The sequence below is a fragment of the Polyodon spathula genome, chromosome 6, assembly GCF_017654505.1.
Source record: "Polyodon spathula isolate WHYD16114869_AA chromosome 6, ASM1765450v1, whole genome shotgun sequence".
Classification (NCBI taxonomy): domain Eukaryota; kingdom Metazoa; phylum Chordata; class Actinopteri; order Acipenseriformes; family Polyodontidae; genus Polyodon; species Polyodon spathula.
The window spans coordinates 68,981,260-69,000,540 of record NC_054539.1 but is presented as its reverse complement, the minus strand read 5'-3'; the positions used below and the strand labels follow the sequence as shown (position 1 = coordinate 69,000,540).

The window sequence follows — 19,281 nt, the reverse complement described above, 5'->3', positions numbered from 1 at the left end:
TCAATTCTTCCTAGTTGCACAGTAGCCATCAAATCTCACAAGGTGCTCCAGTGCTGTAGGGATCAGGACCTTTATTGACATGGCACGAATATCTTAGTGCTGTACATGTAATGAAGTCATATACTTCTACCAGTGCAACAGATCACCAACATTTCTGGAGCAAAACAGGTTGTATGGGTGTGATTCGCAAATATTTATGGCTTTACAGTATTTTGTTTAAATACAGCTGATACAGTAAGTAAATAACATAAATAATAAATAAATAATAGAAAATGTTTTTGAAGTTCATACCGCAAGGTTTTTTTCTTTCTTTTGTAGTATGTTTTGTAATTCAGCAGTTTTTTCATTCAGCCATTTTATGTTTTTGTTAGAAGAGGTGGAGGGTGTTCCTTTGAAAAGGAGCAGGACTGACAGTGATGTGACCAATCACATGACAGATGGACACTATTGTTGGTGATGTAAGGATGTTAGGACAATAGTTCAATCTATTTTTTCTCCTATCACAGGCCAGAATTTGCAACCACTGACTATATATCTATATCTATATCTATATCTATATCTATATCTATATCTATATATATATACTATATATATATATATATATATATATATATAATATATCTATATATATATATATATATATATATATATATATATATATATATATATATATATATATATATATATATATATATATATATATATATATATATATATATACACACTGAACAAAAATATAAACGCAACATGTAAAGTGTTGGTCCCATGTTTCATGAGCTGAAATAAAAGATCCCAGAAATTTTCTATATGCACAAAAAGCTTATTTGTGCACAAATTTGTTTATATCCCTGTTAGTGAGCATTTCTCCTTTGCCAAGATAATCCATCCACGTGACAGGTGTGGCATATCAAGAAGCTGATTAAACAGCATGATCATTACACAGGTGCACCTTGTGCTGGGGACAATAAAAGGCCACTCTAAAATGTGCAGTTTTGTCACACAACACAATGCCACAGATGTCTCAAGTTTTGAGGGAGCGTGCAGTTGGCATGATGACTGCAGGAATGTCCACCAGAGATGTTACCAGAGAATTTATTGTTCATTTCTCTACCATAAGCCACCTCCAACGTCGTTTTAGAAAATTTGGCAGTACATCCAACCTGCCTCACAACCGCAGACCATGTGTAACCACGCCAGCCCTGGACCTCCACATCTGGCTTCTTCACCTATGTGATTGTCTGAGACCAGCCACTCGGACAGCTTATGAAAATGTGGGTTTGCACAACCGAAGAATTTCTACACAAACTGTCAGAAACTGTCTCAGGGAAGCTCATCTGCGTGCTCGTCGTCCTCACCAGGGTCTTGACCTGACTGTAGTTTGGCGTCGTAACCGACTTCAGTGGGCAAATGCTCACCTTCGATGGCCACTGGCACGCTGGAGAAGTATGCTCTTCACGGATGAATCCCGGTTTCGACTGTACCGGGCAGTGTGTATGGTTTCGTGTGGGCGAGCGGTTTGCTGATGTCAACGTTGTGAACAGAGTGCCCATGGGGTTATGGTATGGGCAGACATAAGCTACGGACAACGAACACAATTGCATTTTATTTATGGCTATTTGAATGCACAGAGATACCGTGACGAGATCCTGAGGCCCATTGTCGTGCCATTCATCCTGCCATCACCTCATGTTTCAGCATGATAATGCACGGCCCCATGTCGCAAGGATCTGTACACAATTCCTGGGAGCTGAAAATGTCCCAGTTCTTCCATGGCCTGCATACTCACCAGACATGTCACCCATTGAGCATGTTTGGGATGCTCTGGATCGACGTGTACGACAGCGTGTTCCAGTTCCTGCCAATATCCAGCAACTTCTCACAGTCATTGAAGAGGAGTGGGACAACATTCCACAGGCCACAATCAACAGCCTGATCAACTCTATGCGAAGGAGATGTGTCGCGCTGCATGAGGCAAATGGTGGTCACACCAGATACTGACTGGTTTTCTGATCCACGACCCTGCCTTTTTTTTAAGGTATCTGTGACCATAAGATGTATATCTGTATTCCCGGTCATGTGAAATCCATAGATTAGGGCCTAATGAATTTATTTCAATTGACTGATTTCCTTATATGAACTGTAACTCAGTAAAAGCTTTGAAATTGTTGCATGTTGCGTTTGTATTTTTGTTCAGTGTACATTCATTTTGAAACAGGGATTAAAGGCATAAAATCTTCATTCAGCATTCATGAATATTTTATATGCACCTCTAAAGGAATAGTTTACTGCATTATCTGCAAGAAATGCAACAAATTGTGTACTGGGGAAACTAAAAGGCATTTAGCAGATCGGTTTGTAGAACATTTAAGAAGCATTTGCATTAACACCATTGCATTTCCAGTAGCCCATCACTTCAACAGTGATGATCACACTGCTGACGACATCACAGTCTGTGTGATCAATCAGTGCTATGGAACATGTTGCTTGGAAACAAAAGGAATGAAAGTTTATCTTCAAACTGGAAACTTTGGAACCATCTGCAGAATTTTTGAATAATTGCAAATCTTGAATAATAACAAGTTTACTGCCCATGTTTACTTTTATTTTTAAACAGCTGAAGGGCTTTTGCCTGAAACATCCTGAAAATAAAATATTTTTTTTAATCTTTCAAACCTTCTGTGTACATTTAAAAGAAAAAAAAAACTTCTTTCATATGCCTTCATTTTTCTACACTGCATATATACAGTATAATGGACATTTTATTGCCTGCGTGCAGTACCTTGCTATTTTTTTCTCTTCATCTATGATGTTGCCATTTATATCTATTTGACATTTGACTTCCTCCTTGAATGTGCTTTAGCTGTTATAATGTTAGAAAAACATTTTGGAATTGGTTTTAGCCCCCTTGGCAATGTAACTTTCTATCTCTCTCTTGGTCTTTCTGACTTCCTTGACTTTGACCTTAATTTGCAGTTGCAAGTGCACTTTGTTCTTGGTTCCTTTTAAACACTCTGTAAAGTGCCTTTATTCTCTGAATATTTTTTTAATTGACCTATTAAACAATTTTGGCCATTTTGTTTTAGATTTTGATTTGTTTACTTTTGGGATGTTTTTGTTTTGTGCCTCTACTACTACATTTTTTTTAAAATAGCCATCCTTTGTGGATGTGTTCTCTATTTTACTCCAATCTACTTCTGTTAGTCTCTGCTTCATTCCTTCATAGTTTGCCTTTTTAAAATTGTAAACCTTAGCTTTAGTTGTTACTTTTTACATTTTTTGTTATTTAGTTGTCTCCAATTTTTTACCCTAGTTTTCTCCCCAATTTAGTGTGACCAATTATTATCTGTATCCTTGGCTCACCACCTGCAACCCCCCTGCTGACTTGGGGTACAGAGGCTGAAGCATGTGTTCTCCAAAATGTGCTCCTGTGGCTCCACAGTGAGTCCATCAGACCTATAGTGCTGGAGGACAACACAGATCTGGAGGCTCCACTGCAGAACCACAGGTGCCCTATTTGCCACAGGGGTGTTTGATGCATGGTGAGCTGTGGATTCCCCTGCTGATCTAGGCCCTCCCTACCCAGGCAGTGCTTGGCCATTTGTGTGCTGCCCCCTGGTCACAGTTGGTTGTGACATAGCCTGGACTTGAACCTGTGATCCCCAGGCTATAGGGAAGATCCACTTGGAGCATTTTTGCTGAATGTGCCACTCAGGATCCCCCACTTGTTTGGTTTTAAAAAGCTCTTCAAATGATACCATGTTGTGATCCGAGTGCCAATGGTTTTCTCTCATTTGAAAAGACTAAAGGCATGCTGCCCCACTAGTCAGTGGCTTGACAAATTGCGTTAGGAAGCAGTCATTTGTCATTTCTACCGTTTCAGTTTCGGATGTCATGCTTCCCACTGGGTTTTCCCATTTTGTATGGGGGAAGTTGAAATCCCCCCTTAGTATGGCTTCTCCTTTGCTACACGCATTTCTAATGTCATTGTATACTATTATTTTGCTCGGTATCTGAATATGGCGGTCTATAGCATGCCCCTATTATTATGTTCTTGGTGATGTAAGTGACAAAGGCTCCCAGAAGGCAGCACACTGTTGGGGGACCAGGCTGCGCACTGAACTTGCTGTGTTTCTCAATATGGAGTCCCCGACAAACATGACCGCCCTTTTTTTTGCTGCCTGGCCAGCACCGTTTATGGGGTCCTGGATGTTGTTCCTTTCGTTCTCTTGATGCTGGTTTTGATCATCTAAATTTTGAAGTGGGTCATATTTGTTTGACATTTTTATTTCTGGTGGCTGTGTTTGACTATGTTTCTTTTTTTCCCCGTCTCTGCCTACCTGAATCCAACTATTTCAACCCTCTTCTATCTCCCTGGTGGTTTTCTGTCTGTTACGGGTGCAAACTTCCAAGAGTGCCAGCTCTTCAAACTCCTGTTGCTCTGTCATTTTGTGCAGCTCCACTTCTAGCATACTTACTCGTTGAAGCAAGCCCTGGCTCTTGCAGCACTTTAGTCTCATGCTGTCCCCCATCTCCCTCTCCACAGCGCTGCACTGTTTCACTCCCATGATGGAGTATCCACTTACTTGTCTTCCTTGTAATGCAAATCCCCTCACTTCTCGATCAATCATTGTCAGCTTCTGTTGATTTATGTATTGATACAGACAGATCATTCCTTCCTTGACAGGCCAGAGCGTCTTTGTAATTATAACATAAAAACACCTCACAAGTCAAGATATTGCACAGTAATATATGTCTTGATTAAAACTACTTGGGAATAAATCATCTGATGATACAAATGTGACTTCAAATTCTTCTTTTTCTGCATTTTTGTCTGCATTTGGAATTTGCTATTTATGAATTTGAAAAAGATTGGTATTTGCATGCTTCATTATGTACTAATAAGATGCATATAGTATTATATATCAACAGAAGGTGCAAAATTATTGCAGGCATGAAAACATGGATACAGTTCTTTCAGTTATATTTAATGTTTTACTGTCACCTCAATACAATTCACATTGCCCACTTACTGTAGTTTAATAATTGTTTATATCAACCTTATTGGCTGAAAATATCCTTCTCACTTCTTACATACAAATAAATGAATCGCTAACTGACTGCATGTTCCACTAACAGCAATGGTTGTACCTTTTTATTTATTTATTTATTTATTATCTAGTTAGTAATAATACCTCACGGGACCTTTGTCTTTTAGAAGAATGTGTGGTTTGCTGTGGGGAGTCACAAAGGTTAAAGAGGATTTTGTAATTTTATATCAACTACTCATATTTCACGGAACGCCTGCAAAGGCGGAAGGGGAATGGAGTGCTTGTGTGACTTGGGTGACAGAGTGTTAGTGACAAAGTCGAACAGACAGGACAGGTCCCCTACTGCTTGAAGATCTGCTAGCTGCTTGAGAGGTTGTAGTGAGTAGGGGACGACATAGATAGAGGAAATCCCCCCCCCAGTCATCCCTCGCCCCAAAGCAGATATACCGAAAATGCGTCCGCTTCCCTTCCCCCAGCCGAATATCATCAGTAAGGACAGTACAGCGTGGTTTCGGGTTAACTGGCTGAGAAAAATAAAGAAAGAAAAGCAGGTGAGGGCCTTTTACGGTATCCCCCGAACAACGCCATATGACTACATTTATATACTTAACCACAGCAGCTGAGAAACTGACTGATCCAACAGAACCACAGAACCAGGCGTGCTTAACCGAGCAGAAACCCAATAAGGCTTCAGTAACTGGAACTCAGTCTTTTTTTAACTCCATACATATCTGGACTCATTTAATACTCATGCAGTACCTTGGTGCAGATTTAAGATATCTGTTTGCTGTTGGTATAAGTCAATGGCTAAAAAATTAGTAATTAAGCTTTTATTTTCCTGTAAAATGTTTAACTTAAGTTAATAACTTTTGTAAATGTTATAGCGCTTGTGGTCACTACTGTACAATGATATTTGAATAAGCTTTTAACCTAATTAAAAATAACACATGTTTTTTTTTTTTTTTTTTTTTTTGTTGAACGGAACAATACTCTGTCTAGACGAGTGTGATTATTCGTCATTGGCTATTATTTTGATGTACGTGCTGCCACCGCCTGGCCGTCGGGGGAATCTCAGCTCAATGAAGTGACTGAAACTGCACATAAACTGCATTTTAATAACTTCTTACTATTAAACACATTCGTAACTTTTCTTATGTTCTCATGTTCTTAATTAGCCTGTGCTAGGAGAGCAGGTGCCTTTCCATACACAACGTGACTAAAACACCACTTCTGAGCTAGCCTATTTGTTGAGCTGTTTTGAAAATCAAACACTGTGGTTTGTGGGACAAAAGTCAAGAACCTGTAAATCAATTTCTTTTAGAGACTTCAAGAAGATTCACTTTTAAAATCACAGCAATTTGTCCAGACAGCCTCCCTATGATTTAGATGCATCATATTTGCCATTCTGCAGGTTAAGCTTTCACTTTGAGTCTGTTCCTGCACTAAACTATAATGTGTGTACCTTTATATAATCTGATGGAAGTGCAGATAGACATAAATGAGGTTCTATACAATGCAAGCTGACAAGTATCTGTACTTTCAGAAGAGATCACATTACAAAAAGAAAAACAATGCAAGCTTATAAAAAGTAATACATTACAGATATGTTTTTTTGAAAAGTCTACTGATAACTGAACCCACTGAGTTCCCAGTGTTACAGTTCATACAGCACAGTTCCCTGGGGAACAGTCCATACAGCCCTAGCACAAATGAAATGAGCAGCAAACAGAATCCTAATGATCACTCTTTAAACAGCAACCTGACTATTTTCACACAGCTATTTTGAACACCTCCTGGGGAGAGAATAACGGGGTATGCGTTTTCGAGATTTTGCCAAATTTAGCTCATCCTTACGGCTCACCGACTCACCTCCTAAGGGCGTACACACTGAACTCACAGACTGAGGAAGTGATGAGATGAGGCGGCACAGCCAAAACATTGCAGGAGCAAATGGTAGTCCTGCATCAGATCAAGCAGGAAGCCAATTGACTTCATGAGATCAGAAGCAATGGGGAGTTTCTACAGGAAGAGAAGGAGCAACAGCTAGCAGCTTCCTCAAAATGGGTGTCAAGGTTACGATTATTTACAAGAACTAAAGTGTTTTTATCATAGATGCAATTTTTTCTGCAAATGAAAGGTTGTAAGGAACTGATGGGAGGTCCTTTGCATAATGTAGGTGGTATTCCAGATCAAACTCAGGTCTCCTAGTTCAGAAACTAATTCAGTGCTTGTATCTGCACCACGTAACCAGTCTGTAAAACCAAGCACGTTCCAGTATCAGACTGGGGCTGTCACCAGTTCCATCTGCAGTCTCCAACTCAATCTGCAGCCTGATGTTAAACAAAGTCAAAGATAGACTGGATGTATCATGTTTTGTATAACTGTGGTCTATAAATTAATCCACCAATTTCCAATATTTCCTAGATAGTATAACTAATCAGTCTTCAGTTGTGCCTTCTTGTTTTCTGCACCCTGAGGTTTAAAAATCAAGATCAGCAACCACTGTCGGTATGAGTCCACAACAGCAGAAAGAGGTGAACACTGGTTGATTGAATCCTCTGGAGATGATTGTATCGTGTCTCTGTGTCGATAGGACTGGACAAAATCATCATTGCTTATATACACTATACAAGTGAAACATACAGTACGACAATAAAGAACAATAAAAGCATAATTATTGTACACAAAATGTTTACTGATCAAGCCATCTGGAGTGCAGCACCATAACAAATGTCCAGTGAGATGAACACAATGCTACATATCGTAAGGTTACAATTCCTCAGTTGGTTGTCTCGTTACAAGTAAGTCGAATGTTATTATTATTATGCTACAAACCTATTTTTTATTTAATGTTTTATCATAGAGAATGATGTACATGTAAGAATCTGCATTCTCACGCTCTGTTCAATGCAGATAGTTTGCATTGGTTTGGCTTCAGCTACAAAGATGTTGTTTTGATCTGTGCTTATATTACTCAATTGTTTGATCTCTCTATTAACTGTACCATGTAAACAGTTTCCACAAGTATGTATGTATGGATGTATTTTCCCCTGGGTTCTGTTTCAAAGTTCTAGAATGAGAACATGACTCATTTTTTCACTGCTGAAGCTCATCTCTTTCTTGTTAATCTCTTTCCTGTGACACTTCATAAAATAAACAGTGATATAATCGCTGTCCATCACAACAAACACAGCCCATGGTGTAATACTGGTATTTGCACCAATACACACACAAAAAAAAAAAAAAAAAAAAAAAACACATACACCTCATCACAAAATGAAAGAAGCCATGCATTAGATATAAAAGACTCTGCCGCTTGGTTCTGGCCTTTAATATATGTCGATGGCAGCTACAGTACTACTAATTGCTTAAATGGACTTGACACTGACTGCTAGACCAATTATCAATGTGCTTTACTTCTCCGCATGTAGAGTCTAATTGCGTATAATTAAGACAGCTAATTAAAAAAGCTGAGAACAATTGAAAAGCAGCAGCAGGAAGCTTGTTTGTTGCTGGCAGAGCCACAAGTCCCTGCTGTGAAATGGTGCATTCAGTTTTGGGTAAACGGCTTGAAGCTGCTTTTGAAGGCCAGTTGCTTATGTTTTGTTTTCAGTTTGTATCTAGTTTGTTAATGATCTCCATTTTTCCATCTGTCTGATCTTGGGGTGCCCATGTACAGTAAAGTAAGTTTTAGTGGTCTGAGTCCAGGTCCTATTAGACAGGTGTGTAAATCACAAAGCAGAATGCGTTATCAAAGACATGCATTACATAACAAATCTATAAAACAGAACATGCACACACACACACACACACACACACACACACATATATTATATATATAATATATATATATATATATATATATATATATATAATATATAATATACCGTACATCAATTAGACAAGTAATATGTACAAAATAAATAAAAGAAACAGGGATATATGTTCTAATCCATGGCTATCAATGTAGCATGGCCACGTCCTGTTGTAGGGGAGTACCCAGGGTCTGGAAAGTATGGGGATAATTTCAGAGAATACTATGGAGATTAAAATTGCCAAGTACACCATTAGTAATATACTGAGCTTCAAAAGAAACGTACCACAAAAAAAAAAAAAAAAAAAAAATGGATAAATTGGACTTGATGTGGTTGAAAAATGACAAACTCTGTCTCAGAGCAGGTGGAGTGACTTTTTATTGTGCTGACCAACAATTAACATTTTACTGTCTGAAGTTATGGGGGGACGGGGGATTGAAAGTCACAGGCTAGTACAGTGTGTGGCCACCGCTGGAAGCAATACAAGCAGTAGATCTGCGACGCCTGCTTTACACCAGGTTTCAGGTGTTGTCTTGTGGTATCCTGGCCCATTCCGTTGTAGTGCCTGGATCGTGTAATTATTATTGCAGCGTTTTTAAAGCATAGTATTGTTAATAAAGGGGCGCAGTTGTTTTGATCAATTTAAAATAAACGCCACGTCGCCAAATTGAAGTAATACGGTATATATTAGGGCTGTCACACAATTGAGAATTTTGATCGGTTAATTTTCGGACATTAGTGGATAAATCGGTAGGTTCATCCCTGAACATTTTTAATAACGGTAACGATATTATTAGTGGTTGTCCTGCATAGTAATACATTTAAATAATAATAATAATAATAATAATAATAATAATAATAATAATAATAAAATCAGTAGAATCTAAAATAGCATAAGCTCAACAAGAATTCGGTCGTTTTAGAAGCGTTTTTATTTCAGTAAATGTAACACATTTTAACAGCACAACGTCAATCTGTTTTTTTTTTGTACCGTTTTTTTTTTTTTTTTTTTTTTTTTTTGGTACCGTATACAACACTTCTGGCTCCTTATGAACAACCTTTATTTTTATTTATTTATTACATTATATTTAGGGCTTCCAGTGTGGTGGGGAATAGTAGACCAGGTGCCACAGTGCGGCAAAAGGAAGGTACGGCAGCAGTTTGATTAAAGGGGAGGTTAACTACATGAATCAACATTTTCTCTCGTCATTTTAATTGCCATGGCGAAAGCAGGAAACAATCTAATAAGTAAGCAACAAGACATGGCAGGGTGTGGGATATAGTATAATATCGCCACGCCCGGGTGCGTTATAAGTCACTAGACGAAGCCGAGTGGCTTTACCCGCCGGCGGCGTGTAGATATTAGAGTATATCCCTCACACTGAAGTGCCTTGCTGCGCTTATAAAATGGGGGACATGAATCCTAAGGGGCACTAAATTCGTCCTAACACCGGCTCGCTCAGTCTCGCTCTGCGGTCCCGTTGATCACTGCTTCACGGATCAAGATGTCAGCCTCTCTGTTAGTGCGAACGGGCTTTGTTCGTCATTGCTTCGGTCAGTCTATAGTTGCAACCCAGAAAAAACTATCTGGAAAAGACTCAAGCAACCACACATCCCAACGCACTGGGTGTCTACAAAGTCACAAAAATAAAGAAATCTCTTTTCATTTAATTCCCGAGTTCCCCGTCTTTCCTGTCTTCTGTCTTCGTCACTTTTCTCTTTTCTCCCTTTCTCGTTCACTCTCCTCAGCTTTTATCAGTCCCGTATTAAGCAGAGCAAAGGTATTTACAGTATAGTTGTAAATCTCGAAAAACTACTCGATTCTAAATCTTTTGTAGTCATCTTTGTATTACTTTAGTATAAATACATGTTAATTTGGATTCATATGTTGTTTTTTTCTGACTTTATGTGAACGAAAAAACACACATTTGCCCATTTTCCCATTGGAAATAGTGATATTTTGAAATATCACTGTCCTGGTCACAAAATCAAAGTTTGTGGGGAATAATAACCATGTTCTGTACTTTTGAGGCATAAGCAATTAGGAAATAACACTTACTACCCAGGAACAAAATAAAAATATTTTTTTGTTACACAGTGTTATTCAATTACATTGAACAGGTGCACATTAAGCGAGTATCAAATTATTTTAAATAAAAAAATCACACACACACACACACATGTGTATATATATATATATATATATATATATATATATATATATATATATATATATATGTGTATGTGTGTGTGTGTGTGTGTGTGTGTGTTAAACTCAATAATCGTGCACTTAAAAATAACAATATTCAGTTAATAATAATAAAAATAATGTGCTCATTAAAACAATTAATCACACCTGTGACATTTTCTTTACCTTGCTCATTTGAATTATATCATTTTCTACTTATTTTATTGCACTTTATAACTGCTCTTAATTGTAATGTGATATTCTGCACTGTGATATTTTGTAATAACTGTAAGTCGTCCTGGATAAGGGCGTCTGGTAATAAATAAATAAATAATAATAGTGGAAAATTAAATGCCCTCCGATAAGACTATTGTTACCTACAGGGTGCAGGCTGCAGCTTTTTTTTAAAAAAGTAACTGGAATTTACTGGAAATACCACAAATGTTTTGATTCAAGCACATGCTCACTTCAAAAAGATGTGTACAACATAAAACATTTTATAACATAATTAAACGTTGGGCAGCTGGCTGAGCTATATATATATATATACACATACATATACACACACCAGTTGTTCTTTGAGGTATTTATAGTTTGTTTTACCTTGTATTAATCCAGTTTAGCAGTTATAATAAAAATATCAATACTTTATGTAAAGCAGGTAGTGCCACCTAGTGAAAGAGAAAAGAATAGAAACAGGATTTGTCTGATAAATCAGTAAATTACTGCAATATTTTCATTAGTGTTTGTTTTTAGTAATTAATCATTTTTAAGTCAACTCCTTATTCAGCACTAACATGTTGTACCAGACACAATGCATCTCATTAGTAAACACACAGAAAGTGGGTATTTTAGTCAGTACTGCTTTTCCTGGTAAACCAAGATCACCATTTTTGGTGTGGATAGTCCCTTAAGTTATTCAACTCCATGCTAAAGATTCAACTAAATAGATTAACAAAGACCAAGCTTTGGTGGGATTGAGGTAATCTAATCTGTAGTTCACAACAACACTACAAATCCCAGTGAAAACTGCATTACAAGTGGCATATATTTGTTATTATGTAGGAAACATTAACTAATTGCCAGGAAGGGTGGGGGACCAAACCCAAAAATAACAGGGCAGTGATTCCCCAGAACTAGGGTTGAGAATTACTGCACTAATCTACAGCAGACAGGCACCTCTGTGCTACACAATATAAAGATTGTAGATAAGGAAAGTCGGGGCCAATTTATGTGGGGTGCAAGGGACTTAAATTGCAAATATCCAAGGAACCAGAAAGTACAGCAAGAATAAAGTTTAGGACTGGATTTACAGTACAACTTCAATACATGTATTGCAAAACTGATTAGTTTTATACTATAAAAAAAAGTAGTTAAAATGTTGTCTGGCACCTGTTCTATCAAAAGGTAGTTTTGTGCAGTAAAAGATGTTCAAACAAAACTCAATTCTCCCATTTATTGTACAAATCATTAAAAAAAAAAAAATACAAAAAAGTTTCCATAGGAATAGCATAATGTGATCCCCACCTCTTAGGTCATCCATTTTGTTGTATTTTATTAACTGGCTTAGAACATTAAAAATAAAGGCAACATAAAAACATTAAGTCACTGGTCCCTAGTAAAAATGCCCAAAAGGTATCAGGACAGACTAATCCATGCAAGATTCTACAAGTTAAACAATACGAGTTGAAGAGCAAGTTGAAGGAAGTTCAACTCCACTTTCCCAGCCACAGGAGATGGGCACAGGGTTAGAAGCAGTCTCCTCAACTTTAGCAATGCCACCTTGCTCTTTGATTTGCTGCAACAGTTGCCTGAGGGAAACAAGGACGACACTTAGCACAGTGGAGGAACAAAATGGATTAAATAAAATACAGGAGCACAAGCCTATCAAATTCATGCTAGCATTCTTAGTTTCTCTGCAAGATAGGAGTCCAAGGTTTTTAAAAAAAAAAAAAAACAATAAAAGCCTACCGAGAGGACCCTTGCTTGTCACGAATATAGATTGTTTATACCACATTTGTTCAACAATATTGAGAAATACAAGATAACCGTGCCTCTTTAGCAAAAGGCATATTGTAGTAAGCAGTTACAATTTGGAAAAGTCTAACAAATCAAGTAATGCATGCTAAAATGGACATTCAATGCTTTTTCTTAAAAGGCATGAAACACTACATATGCACATGTTTAATTTATAAGATTAGCTTTAATTAGAATGGATTTCCTTGGTTGTGCAGATGCTTGCATATATTTCTCTTCCCAGAGAACTGTAGTATACACTACATAGACACTGCTGCTCTGACAACAAAAAATCCAGACAATGTATACTAACCAGGATGTTCTTGACATCACATAATGGATATCTGGCTTCTGAAATCCATTGAAGGTGGAAGATGCAGCAACAGTGTAGGCTCCCATATTCTCAAAGAGCATCCAGTCTCCAACCTGAAGATCTGGCATGTCACAGAGCTCAACAATGCGATCCAGACCATCACAAGTTGGTCCCCAGATGCTACAGGGGTAGAATCTTTCATCAGGCTTAGGTTTCTGAAACAGAAGGAAAACATTGTGCACAAGTTCTATGGGTTTAAAACTTCACACATTTAAAATAAAAGCTACAACTAGAATTCTTACCTTGTGGAGAACAGGTCTGACATTAGCATGGTCATACAAGATGCAGTTAAATGACCCATAAACACCATCATTAACATAGTACATCAAGGTTCTGTCATTAGCACCATCATCCTCATCTGTAAAGTGATAGTAACAAGTTAGCAACTTCAGCCAATATTAATGTCTTAGGGTATTTAAAACGATTTTAGATATTTACCATCAGAACCAGTCTGATCCCTGATGACAACTTTCTTGGCAATGACATTAACAGCTAGCATATAAGCAGATGCAACATAGTATCTTCCTGGCTCAGCAATGATCCCAACACCAGACTCGGCAGGAAAGTATTTGTCAAGAGCAGTGTTGATCACAGCAGTAACCTGAAACAAAAAACACAAGTTAGACCTTTATGCATGGACTGCATGAAAATAGAGGCATTTACTTGAATGGCTTCATATTAGGAAGGCAAATTTGCAGTCTTCAAAATAGAGACTCAGTCAACAACTATGGCTTTACCAAGGAATTAACAGTTACCTCTTCAAACTTCAGCTTAACATCTTCAGAGCCAGGGAATCCACCACCAATATCCAACAAATTCATGTTGAACCCAAATTCTGTCTAGAAGAAAATAATTTGCTGTGTACATATTTATGGAAGTTTGTATTCAAACTATGAACATTGGAATAAGTTTAGGGATAAAATTAATTTACAGAAATTCCACTGGCAATACTTACTCCCATATCAAAGACAAGACGAGCATCTGAAATGGCCTGGGTGTACGTTTCAGGATCAGTACAGCCACTTCCAACATGGAAGCTTAAAAAAAAGTTGCAAGTTAATTTACAGCCATTAAACTTCAGTTCATGAAAACACACTACATTACTTCTTCAGAAAGTAAACATGATTTACTTTAGAATTTAACTGAGTTAATCACATCTGTGTATAAATTATGCAATGTAAACTAAAAGACCCAATGGTAAAAATCAGCAAGCAAAAACATTTAAGTTACAGAATGTTACAAACCTTACTCCAATAATGTCAACACCCAGTTCCATGGCACGCTCAAGTAGGGATCGGCAAGATTTAAGTGTTGCACCAAACTTCACACTCAAACGGCACACTGCTTTGGAGTCATCTGTGGCAATCCGAAGAACCAACCTTAAAAAAAAAATGAAATTTAGTATTTAGAAAACAAAATGCAATGGTAAAAACAAATAAATGTTTTCACTATATAAGCAGGAGTTTGCTTTAGAATAAACAGTTGTACCTGCAGTAAATTCTAAACACCTTCAAAAAGGCTTATAGCCCATATAGAATCATAGGATGCCACACATTTAGGACAGAATACACACTGCAGTCACTGAGTTAAACAAATTACTTACTTTGCATTACTGTGGCTTCTTGAAACTTTTGCAAGTTCAACTTCACTATCAAATGTCATCATCTGGACACCATGGGCAGCAGCATATTTAATTTGAGACACTTGTTTGCAAGGGTTAGCGTAAATGATCTTTTCAGGAGAAACACCAATGCTCTGGACCAGCTGAATTTCATTCTGCAAATAATTAAATTTTAAATTCAGAACATTGTACACGTTTCAGGCAGTAAAATAGTAAGACTGTCTGGACATTCCTGGACAAAGGTTTAGCCACTCATTTTATGAGTAAGAGGACAGATTTCTAGCATATCACTACAGGTGTCACAGTAAATCAGAAACAATATAGTTTAAAAAAATACAGCAAAACCAATCCAAGTTCATAAGAGCAAAGTGCATCTACTTAAACTAAAACGTGCTTACACACCAGTACTTTAACACTACCTAAACAATTTGATCACCCAGTTTCAAACAATTGTGATCATTTGCATTGGTATTAAAATAGTCCATATACCTTGCTCGCACAATCAAATCCAGCACCCAGGGAAGCAAGGGTCATCACTACAGCTTTGCTGTCATTACATTTCACAGCATAATATGGAGCCACGCGAGGTAGGGCTCTGGTCCATCGCATGTGCTTCTTAACAACATCACCAAGGTCAGCTACATAAAAGGCATCTTTGTCATCCTGGAGAAGTAAAACACATTGATCAGTCATACAGCAGATTAACCATAAATATTAAGGGTATTAATAGTTTACAGTTTTAACATTTAATATTGTCACTTCATTTAAGGCTTCACAGTGGCTACCTAGTTATTATATAATTTGTGAAGGTTTAAACAAATAACTGTTTTAAGAAATTAAAACAGATCCACATCCCTATAACACTCACTTACTGAAAGGGAGACCTCGTTTATTTTTTGTTCCACAATATCTCTGGCACAGAAGCCCTCATCAAGGAAGGTAATGTCAAAATCGGTAGTGCTGAAGCCGTTCATGTTCTTGAATATGACTGGAGATCTACCAATTCAGACAAATGCAACAAACTGTAGAGGGGGAAAAGGGAATGTTAAAAAGGCAGAGTTGATTATGAGAAATGTGTATATATATATGGCAAGTAGCAAACTGGCCTTAACTTACATGGACAAGAAAGAGATGGAATCGTAGCACAGTGTTCAGTTACTACCAAGGCGGCTCTCCAGTGAAGTTAAATTCTTTCAGATACAAGGCAAGGCCTAGGCCCTCTGAGAAGCCGTTGTACACTTTCTTGAAAGGAGCGTTCTGTAAGACAGGATGACGAAGCTTAATGGATTGTAGTGAAAATGACAGACATTACTGATTATGCCTTAAGTTTAATCACGTCAGCGCAAACAAGATACCGGTGGTTTACAGAAGCGCCAATCACGTACATTAGGACACGTTACACTCGCCTCATGGAAACCTACCGGTAGCAGTGTTCAAAATGGAGCCCACTACTGCGCTACCAAATTTTATAAAAAATGTGTTAATCTTGGACACAATGAGACCACTTACACACACAAAATAATTTGAGAACCGTATTTGCCACGTCCGTATAACTTATAATGCTCTACAATTAATGAAGTCTATATAACAGTTTAGATTAATAGTTTCCGAAAGCAGATTATAAATTTGTGGCATATCGGCGTATTAGGCCTGCTTCAAAAACCCACGCTTATGGCCCGCATTTATTAGCAAGGATTTTATAAAGTTATTTAACTACAGATTATTATTTTTATTAATCAGGGGCCTTTATCCAAAGGGATTTGCAGAAAAAAAAAGAGTTACTGGCAATACAAATTAAAAGCAAAACACACGAAATAAAACGAAAAATACAAGGAGGTATTAAAATAGAAATGTACAAATAAAACAACTGGGTTTTGAGAAGCCGGCGGAAAGCAGTAAGAAACTGAACATCCTGTGGATAACCGGTAGCTGCGTGAGAAGGGGCGAGCACGGGAGGAAGGAGAGTGGAGAGAAGGCATTAACAAAGTCCGCCAGTATGTACGGAGAGGGAACATAAGGAAACACGAGGGATTGTTGATAGGAAGGGGCAGCATGATGAATATAGAGCGATAGGAAAGCGCAAAAGGTCTCAAAAACAGGATGCGAGCAGAGAGTTAGCTAGCGGAGAGTGTGAAGCAGACGGGTAGCGGGGGTGTTGCGGGGTTGGGAGAACACCTAAAGGCATTTGAGAAGTTGAAGAGGGCGAACAGCGAGACCAGCGAGTAGTTTTATACAGGTACTTTGTTTCAACACAAAAGTATATAAATAAATAAAAATAAACCACGCATACCTATACACATGTCATTCACGCGTGTACTCGATATCACGCTTAAATGTTTAAACTTAATTGAACATGTAAAGCGAACTGAATAAAAGACTTACCTTAAAAAGCATTTACGAAGAGTTTGTCCATTAGCGGAGAATCTTTTAAATGAAAAAAAAATGACACAAGTGCCTCCAACAAAAAGAATTTCAACTGTGATGAACAAATACCAAAACGCCGGTTTTATATCCTTGCTGCGGTGTCCATGGTAACGCGCCAGCTGAAACCGGCCTTGATCGGTTCGCTCTTGCTGCCAGGGCCACGAGTTCAGAAAGAGACACACACTTCCTATTGTGACGTCACCAAACCAGTTACAATAACTCTACAGTGCGCACATTAGAAGAAAGATTATTGTAAAATTGTGATGGGCAATAGATAGTAACCAATTAAGTAATTTAATAAATACTGTCGTAGATATTAGCATATGATGGTAGCAAACCTCAAGTTTAATTACATGTATATTCAAATATAATAACATGTATTTTTTTCTGACAGGTTTATTAATTAATAGACTAAATTATATGTCTACATATACCCATCAGTTTTCAATACTGATGCTTTAGCACATTTATTATGTGGACGATTTTCATGTATATGTTTGCCCACTCCACTTGTGTGTAGGTTAGGTGATGTGGAGTTATTTTGTGCATGTGATCCTGTTCAGATGTTGTTGACCAACTTCCACAACCTTCAAATTCCCAACTATCAAGGTAAACCCCTCTCTCACTCACTCCTTAAGAAAATGACCTAGTTAAAGGCCATTTGTTTGTCACATGTTGCTACTCCTGTTTTAAATAGTTTCCTTCAGTCTAATCAGGCAGATGGTGTCTGAACCACTGCATTAATCCAGGTTCAACAGTAGACACACAGCTTAGTGTACAGGTAGATTAATAAAAGCACATAAGTCTATATTTTAAACAAATAAAAACACATTCAATTATCAAATGTTTCCGTTATGCAAAAAAAAAACAACAACCCAAAACCCTATGTAATATAATACTTTGTAAAATGTAGAGCAGTTTCAATTTTCAACTGCACTTGTCAAATGTCCTTTCTGTGACCCAAATGTGTCTGAGCCTTCTTGAACAAAATAGCCTATTGGATAGACGTAGTCTTTGAAACCATGGCAAGTATAATGTTTCAGGCTAGTTCTAACTGGATCAAATGACACAAATTGCATTGCTGTGTCAGGAAGCACCAACACCTTGCAGGGGGAGGCAGAGCCTAGCGAATCCCAAGGCATAGCCTTATACTGTAACCTTATAAAGTACACAAGTGCTTTCTTTTCACTGGTATTTGTTACCCCTCTCAGCAACAGGGGTGTCGCATACTTAGACAACTGCAAATTGAATTGTAATGAAACTCGGTATGGACCTTCTTTAGCAAACGTGTCCTTGCTGTGTATTGTAGGGTGTGGTGACCTACTTTTCGAGCTGCAGTATGTACAGTATGTTACAGGCGTACTTGTTTCTTGAAAAAATGTTTTTGATCAATAAATGATGTTTACGTGACAAAGTATGCTATGAGATACAAAACTTGTTTTGAGAACCCCTTCAGCTAATTGAGAGACGGCAGGGAAAAGTGAGTACATTCTTTCAAAAGAAAGACACCTGCAATCCAGAGATTGCAATACAGATTATTAATGTATAAATGTTATATACTTTATTATTTTTAAGTTGATATTATATACAAAAGTCGCATAATTTATTTTTCAATGTTGTATTGCTGTTTTACTGTATTTCTTTATTCAGTCCTTTTTGTCTTTCACTTTTATTTGCAATACTGCGACATGACCAAATAACTAGTGTGAAATGAATACTTTGATACACGCTTTAGAAGCGGGATGACTGAACCAACTTCCAGTCTTCAGAACTGATTACAGGACTTCACAAGACTG

The 19,281-nt window shown here is 37.6% G+C and overlaps 1 protein-coding gene across 1 annotated transcript; it reads right to left on the bottom strand.

The window, feature by feature from the left end:
- Positions 1-12,493: 12,493 nt before the first annotated feature.
- On the bottom strand, positions 12,494-17,551 carry LOC121317528 (ornithine decarboxylase-like). Its single transcript, XM_041253558.1, has 12 exons — positions 17,444-17,551; positions 16,178-16,318; positions 15,934-16,083; positions 15,551-15,724; positions 15,044-15,216; positions 14,685-14,819; positions 14,396-14,477; positions 14,196-14,279; positions 13,879-14,041; positions 13,683-13,798; positions 13,381-13,595; positions 12,494-12,862 (listed from the first exon to the last, which is right to left on the bottom strand). Exons 3-12 carry the CDS (start codon positions 16,033-16,035, stop codon positions 12,724-12,726), a joined length of 1,383 nt encoding a protein of 460 aa, XP_041109492.1. The 5' UTR covers positions 16,036-16,083; positions 16,178-16,318; positions 17,444-17,551; the 3' UTR covers positions 12,494-12,723.
- Positions 17,552-19,281: the final 1,730 nt, after the last annotated feature.

Excerpts from the sequence above, each read along its gene's own strand:
- LOC121317528 (XM_041253558.1), bottom strand. The coding sequence starts at position 16,035 with ATGAACGGCTTCAGCACTACCGATTTTGACATTACCTTCCTTGATGAG. Across the intron at positions 15,725-15,933 it reads TAAACGAGGTCTCCCTTTCA|GATGACAAAGATGCCTTTTA; the intron begins GTAAGTGAGTGT and ends TTACTTCTCCAG. Across the intron at positions 12,863-13,380 it reads GTGATGTCAAGAACATCCTG|GCAACTGTTGCAGCAAATCA; the intron begins GTTAGTATACAT and ends TGTTTCCCTCAG.